Here is a 9,517-nt window from a genome sequence, read left to right on the forward strand (position 1 = left end):
TACAATGAATGCAATAATTATATTGATTAACCAAGTTAACACTGATAATTTAACATTTTTTATTAATCCGAACCTAAATCTATATTTATAGCTTGTGTGAATATACATTTGTGAAAAAATAATTTTCATATTTTTTCAAATGGAACTTTGAGCTTTAGCCATAATTTTGTAGATTTAAATTGTCATCAAAACTGATGTAGACTTCCATTTTTAAGATTATGCAACTAATGTATCAAGTTTTTTCTCTGCTTCGGCAAAAACAGCCTCGGCACTCTGTTCGGCCGATATTATCACTACCTTAGACTTGTACGCTTCTATAATAGGATCGTTATTGTCATGGAACGTCTGCAACCGCTTTTTAATTGTTTCCATATTGTCATCTGATCGACCACTGGTCTCAGCTCGTTTAAGCAATCTCTGCACCATTGTCTCGTCTTTGGATTCTAAGTACAATACCATGTCTACTGGTTTTATCTATAAAAAACAAAGCACTTAAAATAATATTTTCTTTGTTATTAATCCCAACAAAACCTAATGAATTTAAATTTTTGTGTCAACAATTTAAATACTGTTATAAAATGTTTAAGTAAAATTAGTAAAAATCGTAGTATTCAAAATTACTAAAAATATATGTTTCATTCTATATTTCAACATTTTACTCAGGTACCTGAGTACCCAGGTACCAATTTTATACTTTTTTGGGTAGCAAATAACCATGTTATACGTTTTTTGCTATTATAAATCTCATTAAACTTTTTTCAAAGTTTTTTCATTTATTATAATTACACTTTATTTAAAATGAACTAATTACCCATGATAATTTAAAATAAGAACTAACGTAGTTTTTTTTAATTTTATGTCTTGCGTGTTTGTTAAAAATAGACAGCTAGTTGTACCTATGTAACTTTAATGTGACATTCTTTTAAAATACCTACCTATACATAACTATCTTTACCTACCTATCTGTATAAATAGAATAATTACTCGCTTAAGTCACATTTATTTAGTATATCTACCTATACACTATTACAGTAATACTATAAAGTAGGCATTCTTTTAATAAATAGAATAGTAGGTAGTCGGTTATCAATCAAGTGTATTAATATTATTTTCCACTTGAAGTTATTCATTTTTATAAAGATTTTGAATGTATAATATTACAGCCTTTATTTTTTAAGGGAACCTCCCTCAACACAATGTCTGTAGATAATGCTCTATGGAATTAAAAACTGTATACTAATAATTAAGACTGCTGTCTACTGACTAGGTACCTAGTATATTGTATATACCTATACTGCACATAACAATAGAAAAAATAAAATAATAACGATAAACAAATGACAACAAAATAAATTGTTTTCAGTTAAATTTTACCAATTTGATCTTTATTCCTCTACTTTTAATTGAAAATAGTGAACATGGCAGATTTAAATACTATATATATTTAGTACCGTGAAGGAGATTCCTCTTCATATTTTTTTTTCAAAATGTTATCTATGTATTATTTAGGTTACATTACCAAGGTACAAAATAATATTATGTTATGCAAATCAATTGATCTATGAGGAATCAAATATTATATCAATTCAATTTTAAATGAAGTATACATTAAAAAAAGTATTCACTCAGTTTTAATAGTTTCATTTTTTTTTTAGATTTATATTTCATAAGTTTATTTTTTGGTTTTTTAAATACATGATAAACAGCAGTAATGTTAAATGTACCAATCAATAGAGTATAATTTGTCTCTGTACCATAATTGCAAATAGAAAAAAATGTAAAGTATGAATTTTTATGAAAAATGAGGGCTGGCATAATATGATATATATATATTATATGCTATTTTCTTTAAATTGACATTTGAATTTACACATTGGGGTGTATAACATATTTAAATTTTTAATGGAATCGAATCACACTTATTTTACATACGTGTTAGACCAATATGTAATAAACGGTGGTAAATTACATAACACATACTTCGGAATGTCTTATGATTTTATTTTTAAATATCTAGGCTTTTTAGGAAGTCAATTTTCAGCTTTAAAAGACGTTAAAATTGGGGTTTTATTTTTAAAATACCATTAAATAATTGTATTATTTTAAAATTTATTTTGTGCACAACTGATTTTAAATTAAAAAAGAGCAAAGTTTAGAAGTTTATAAATGTACCCATTTTTTTCGAAATTTCAATAGGACACAGGAATTATTTACTACCGCCTTTAGTAGGTAGTTTCTATAGTTATGCAGACAAGAATATTTTTCGCTTTGTATTAACATATTATTATAGTTTTATCCAGCGACGGTTGCCTAACGCGACGTGACAGCGATTCTCAGAAACACCCAATGTTCATTTAATATTCACACATCGACGTAGCCCAAATGTACATGTCATACAAATTGCCTAAATATTACTCCTTAAAACATGATACGCTGAAACCCTTTAAATACTAGCAGTCCCGCTCTGCGTTGCCCGTACTAAATAGAGGGCCCGAAAGACTCGATGAGGTGATATGGTTTGAGGTTTTGTGATTATGCGGTAGCAGTTTATTATCATCTATCGCTTATTAGGTAGGTATTTCTAACTAAAGTTTCAAAGTTATACCAAGTTTGTCGTTTTTAATAAGAAGAAGAATACCTACCTTATAAGAATAGAAAACCAATCAAAAACGGCTATGTAAACCATATTAGTTTTTAAATAAATAAACTATTATTAACAGACTTTAATTACATAACCTTACGCAAATACGATAGACTGTGTAGCCGCGACGGGGAGATAACGTTTGCAAATAATGAATGTCTCTTACAAAAAACTAATAATTCCTACTAATTTCTATTATTATTATTACTTGTTAAGAATGCCAACCATTTATGTAAACAAAAAAGTACTAGACTAATATTTCATCATTCCCTTCAAGTTTCGAGACAAAATCTAGCCTATTATTTTCTCAAAGGTTTATCTGTATACCAAAATTCATCAAAATTGGTTCAGCAGTTTAGGTGTGAAAACATAACAGACAAACTGACAAACAGCTTGACTTTTATTAGCATGGATTGTAAAAAAATCGAAAAAAATGTTTATTATTATAGATTATTTTAAATATAATTGTAACGATAACTTAGTTTCAAAAATACCAAAGAACAACTGGAAGATCATTCTGAACAAATAAAAGAATTAACAATATTTCTGTATATCGCCCTAATTTTATTAGAAATAGTAGTTATTAATAGAATAACCTTTAGTATAAATAATTTTGCATTATTTTATAATTCAGTGAAACAATAGATATATAATAATTCACAATACACCTATGCTATATTATGTTTATTTCAAATGTTTACTTGGCAATTAGAACAAAACTATTTTTATTCTATCAAAATGTTCGTTCAGTTTTATTGTTAAAAAAAAAAGAATCTGCACTTTTTACTATCAGAATAATATTATGTACCTAAATATTAAAATTAAATTTACCGCTGTTTCGAATTCCTCTCCTTGTTTCTTCTCACGTGGATAACCATCGATCAGGAAACCTTTGGATGTTGCTACTTTGCTTTTGATCTTCTCATTGAGTAACTCCATCACAACAGACTGAAACACACACCAGTAAATTCATAACATTGCTGATTATACATATCTTAAGGTGGGTTTCAACTTTCAACGTTCGCAGTTAAACTACCCAAACGGAGTGTTATAGAAAGCTTACTGTGGGAACTAGGGCTCCTTCTTTCATAATCTTCACCAGTTCTTGACCACGTTCTGATCCTGTGTTCACTTCATCCCTCAGCAAATCACCAGTCGAAATGTGAGTAAACCCGTATTTGGCAACGATCTTGTCACAAAGGGTGCCCTTGCCGCTACCGGGTCCCCCTATTTTATTCAATATCCATATCAATGACATATAGTTCAACTATTTTATTTTTACACCTTACCAAGTATCCAAACGGTTGGTAGAGTGATTTCAGACATTTTCGTTTATATTGATTACAACTGTTGAAAAAATATAAAGTTATTACCTATTACATTTTAAACTTGGAAATAATTTATATTTGAGTGTATATAACATTCAATTGAAGAATAACAGACAATAGTACTAAGTATTAATAATTATAATATATAATATACAAACTAGTAACTACACGCCGTCCAATAAGGCCTATAAAGGTTATTAACTTAAAACGGGAGGATAATATAGAAGGTCATATTATTAATTATTATACTACGCGTCGCATTATTACATGCAAAATATGACACATTTAAAAATATTTTCATGGGAACGTACACAATTAAATATTGAAATATTAATTATATGACTTTTATGAACAAAAATATCAATATGGATAATACATGTTATTTTTACAAATTAATAATATTATTAAAATGTTTAGATAAAAATGAATTATGTACTTTACGATAATATTTGATATATTGATTTTTGGGAAAATATTATAACAAATTAAATAGTATATTCAACATAATACGTAAGTCTAAAAATAAAAGGTCATAATACTTAGTTTGGCTAAGTTCCAGAAGAGGTTACTTTATAAAAAAAAAACCCGAAAGTCGAATTTGAATAGCTAATAAAATATAATGAAACAAATTCAAATGTTAAAATAATTCAAGTAGAATTTACAAATAAAGCATACCTAGGTAGTTCGGTAGGTACCTACTTTAAATGCATATTTTCAGTAACATTTGTAAAGTTTATGTTAGGTTCTTATTGTTACGGATAAAAATAATGATATATGATTAATATAAATACTCGCATGCACGTATATACGACATTACGACCTATGCCAAACATTAGGTACATTAAAATGTATATGAAATCTAAAAAAATTGACAATTTTTAAAATATATATAGTTCAATAGTAGCCATAATCAATAATTATATTTATACGTTCTTTTAAATAAACAGAAAACATTCGATAAAATATTAAAACAATATTATACCTAAGAAAAATGTTTATAATACTATCATACTTTTATGTCTCTCTAGCTATTCAACATAATTAATTTAAATTATTATTTTAAGTGATAACAATTTGACTTTGTCATGTCAAATAAACGGTTTTATCTTGAAATGTTAATGTATTCAATGAAAAAACATAAATACGTATACCTAACCTTGTAACATTATGATTCAGATTGCGATTTATGATTATTAAGGTACATATTTAACACATAGCAAGCATCCGTCGTCTAGTGTTTTAAAACGTCAAGGACAAATGTGAATTAAATCAATAAAAACAAACAGTGCTCATAATAATTTGATGTTGTGCCAGTAACGTGAGACCAGATGATAAATATGAACATAGGTTAGGTTGATGACTAACTTCATAGTTTTATGAATGAGAATTATGACAAAATAAACCCAGAAGTAACTAGTGAATGATAAATTGTTTGTTGTGTAAACACTTAAGTGGTTAAGTTAATAATTTTTGGAAGAACATTATAGCATTTGGTTTACTATACGTCGTTTTTCCCTATATTACTCGAAAAATGTCCAAGTACATATAGGACGATTTAGGTGAGTAAATATAAATGAGATCCAGTACTGTGCTAGTTTTAAATTAATTTATTTTGCTCCAAATGCATATATATATATAGCATTACAACGCCTAATTTTGGATAAGGTAAGGTATACCTATAAAAAGATAATTTTGATTTTGAAAATGAGGTACATAATTAAAATAATTACCTAATCGATATTAAATAACTATACCTACCTAGTCTCCTTTTTAGCAAATAAATATGCACTCCAGTGCCCAAGGACTAAGACTAGCAACTTTAAGCTACAACTAATGAATAATGATATGTATTTAGTATTTAAATTAGTATACCTACCGACTATATCTACCTGCCTACCTACTGTTTTACTACTATATGACACGAACGTTCGTTATAGCTAGCCCGCACGGTCACACATTTATACAATCGATTTTAAACTTGGCATTATTCATTGGAATAAGCGAGAAAAAAAAGACGGTTTTAAATCAAATTTTAATTTAGTTCTTACGGGCCCGGGTCAAACATGAAAAACATCAGTACTATTGTAGGTACCTATTTTCAATATTGATATCTAGATAATTAAAGATTTATATCCCATTTATTAATGTTTTTGAGTATGGTATACTATATACTTACTGTAGTAATATAGTTATAATATATATTACTTATAAATGTCTTATTTTTCTGATTTTTTATTGTATAATATATTATTAATTGCATGTGTGCTTCAGTTGATTAAATATTATTATATTCGTGTGGTTAGTCAGTTATCTGCAGGTATTTCCCACGGTTGTCAAGTGGCCGTTAGTAATGACTAGATATGTTTGCTATCCAAATAAAATTATCTTCCCCTCTACCCTGAAAGAATGGAGATGAGAAAAAGAGTGCCTACAATCTCTACTGGATACGTATACAAAATATGACTTCCTATTATGATTATAACGCACACATGATAACAGAGAATATTTCCAAATTGTCTGCTTATTGCATACATGCTTGAAAATCAGCGTGTGCCTCTGTGCGCATAACAGAATTCTATAATAATCAATTCAACCATTATATAATAATACACTAATGCCGGGTTGCATGAACAATCACTAAACATCTAACGAATCAATAGTGAGCCTTATTCAATGGTCCTTTGAACATGATTTAGTGGCCTGCAATTGGTCCATTAAATTTTTTTGGACAATTAAATGAATAAATTTTTCATGCAAATTGGCATAAGGGTATATTCTTTTGCAGACCGAATACAAAAGTAATCATCATTGCAGGTGTGGGACGCATATAGATTTTGTTTAATCTACAGACAGCAGACAGCAGACATAGACAGTAATATAATATTATGCATTATTATATGTGACATGTGTACGATAGTAATACCATTACAATACCATAGGTACCTATATATTAATATACTCAATGGTAGTACGTACTAATATACTATATATATAGGTAGGTATATAAAGTATATATATTTTATATACCACTATACCAATTATACAATTGTTAGAAAAGTTAATTTTTTTGGTACTTAAATTACATCACAGATTTCCTTTCAAAATTGTGATTCAATTATTAATAAGATACTTTTTTTTTAAGTATAGTAAAGGACATAACTTTTGGGTTTGCGTCGTTCATTACAATTAAAGTTATTTTGTACGTACTATTAGGATGTCGATCTAAACTTATACGATAAATGTACACACATCATAAATTGGTTCTTACAATATATAAAAAAAACAAGTAGGTAGCGAGTACCTTCCCAATTTAGTAATTTTAGTACACAAAATTAAATTGAATAATTCGTTACTTATTACTTCTTAATTTAAGTTAATCCCCAACACGCTGTCACGCCGTATGTAAATATTATAATATTGTCGTCCGATCTTTACTATAATCGGACAATATTATACCATTGTTGTTAGTTATGAGCTTATAGGTATCTAGGTATATATGAGTTATTATTTTAAAATTATCACGAGCAAATTGATGACGTGATTTTACCTATATTACGGTATGAAAAAATACACGTCATGCGTGTTAATAATATTGAGTACCGATAAAAAAATGACGACATGACGCGCGTATCGAGGAGCCAGTATCGAAAACCCCTTCGACACTCGACCTAGCTATACGAGATAATACGTTGTACGCATGCGGACTTTGCATAGTAGGTATTTCATGTTATTATTATTATTATTATTATTACAATACAGTATTATAATATATGCTATACTCACGGTGTTTGTATACGCGACTGGACAGATATTATGCGAATGAGAGACCTACGCTGCTGCTGCGGAGGAGGACCGTAAAACGTCGACACGACAACAAAAGTGCGCGGCCCGTGGGAGAGGGTTTTCGGCTATTATTTCGTTGGGCGGTGGCGGCGGCGGCGGCGACGGCAGCGGCGCGGCGGCGGCTCAGGAGGCGCGGCTGCTGAACCAGTGATGATAATAATATCGCGCCGTCGACGGGAGTGTGTAGTGGTGGTGAAGGGGGGGGGGGTCGAGAGCGAGGAAAGGAAAACTTTTTTTTTTTGGCAATCAGCTCTGCGAAAAAATATTTTCACGGCTACACTCAGTCGCTGCCGCGATTATACTTGTATCGCAGGTCGGAAATTAAGGTCGTCTCTATTTTTACGCGGCCACTAACGGCCGCGTATTTTATTTTACACTACCTACTACATGTGTATGCATAATATTTTTTTTGTTATTGTGAAAATCGTCTAGCGTGGTTCTCGCGAGGGAAAAAAAGTAATATACACGTATATTAATATTGTATAGCCGTATCATTTTGGCTTGCACCGTCGCCAAAGGGATTCAGTCAGTATGATATAATACTAGCTTATAAATTCACCGTGTCTCTGAAAAATAAAATGTCTCTAATTTTTTGTAATTTATTCGCTCCTGCGAAATGCGAATAACGTACCTATAGCTGTTTAATTTTATATATTAATTGTATGCGAGATTATTTTTTCCCATTTCACATTGGCCTGTTTAAGTTTGCAGATAATGCAGCCTTGTATATTTGGTTTTTTTTTTGTTATGTGTTCCAAAATGCATCGAATTATGTTAATTAAAAGATAAAAAAATAACGTTCGGTGTCAAGAGTGGGTAGTTTATTATGATCTAGCGAAATCGCGTGCTGCGTTTATAGGTACACACAGGACTTACGAGTCTATAAATGGGTATAGCTAGATAATATATATCATATTTATCAATAATACTCACGAATATAAACTTTACGGGTAAACCTAGTTTGTTGATTTCCTTTAGTTGACATCAAAAACTAAAATGTTTTCAGTTAACTGTTTTGCTTCAGAGTATAAGAAATTTAAAATGTTTCGAGAAATGTCTATAGATTCATTAAGATAAAATATTGAAAAAATATATGAACATTAATTTTTCGGTAAAATCTTTGTATGGGGTATGTATGATGAGTGTATTCTTCAAAAGAAGAAATGTTTAGATACGCAATATTATATTGTTTTAATGGACGAAGTAGCTAAAAAAAAAAAAATGTCACCAGTATAAAACCGATACATCGTGTGCGTATAATCACATATACTTATATAATATAGTATTATATACGAAATGGTATTGATCGGGCCAAGGTTGCATGGCGTGCGCGTCCATATATACATATACATCGAGCCAGCGCTGTTTGAACTTCTACACTACAATAATAAGCTCGTAAGTCAGAATAATAGTAAATTGTCCATCGGAAAATGCCAAATCAAAACGGTTCGGTCGCGGAAGAGCTAGGTGGGGCTCGTCGAAGGAATGTCTATGACTATATTAGTATACTAAACGTTGTAAGTAATTGCAATGAGAACATCATTATTTATAGGCATACATGTACCTACTATAAATCATTAACCTAGTTCGTAACTATGTAATAACTACGGTACTGTCGTCTGCCAGTGGACCTGAAAATAAAATCTATATCGTCGCGTCCTGGGGTCTGGAAGCATATAATACGGAGTGAGACCAGCTATTATTT

General features: G+C 29.9%; 1 protein-coding gene across 1 annotated transcript; it reads right to left on the reverse strand.

The window, feature by feature from the left end:
- LOC111037611 (adenylate kinase isoenzyme 1) lies at positions 1–7,880 on the reverse strand. The gene is made up of 5 exons (XM_022320277.1): positions 7,753–7,880; positions 3,931–3,988; positions 3,705–3,868; positions 3,473–3,589; positions 1–474 (listed from the first exon to the last, which is right to left on the reverse strand). Exons 2-5 carry the CDS (start codon positions 3,965–3,967, stop codon positions 217–219), a joined length of 576 nt encoding a protein of 191 aa, XP_022175969.1. The 5' UTR covers positions 3,968–3,988; positions 7,753–7,880; the 3' UTR covers positions 1–216.
- Positions 7,881–9,517: the final 1,637 nt, after the last annotated feature.

This window comes from Myzus persicae, unplaced genomic scaffold, assembly GCF_001856785.1.
Source record: "Myzus persicae strain clone G006 unplaced genomic scaffold, MPER_G0061.0, whole genome shotgun sequence".
Lineage (NCBI taxonomy): Eukaryota > Metazoa > Arthropoda > Insecta > Hemiptera > Aphididae > Myzus > Myzus persicae.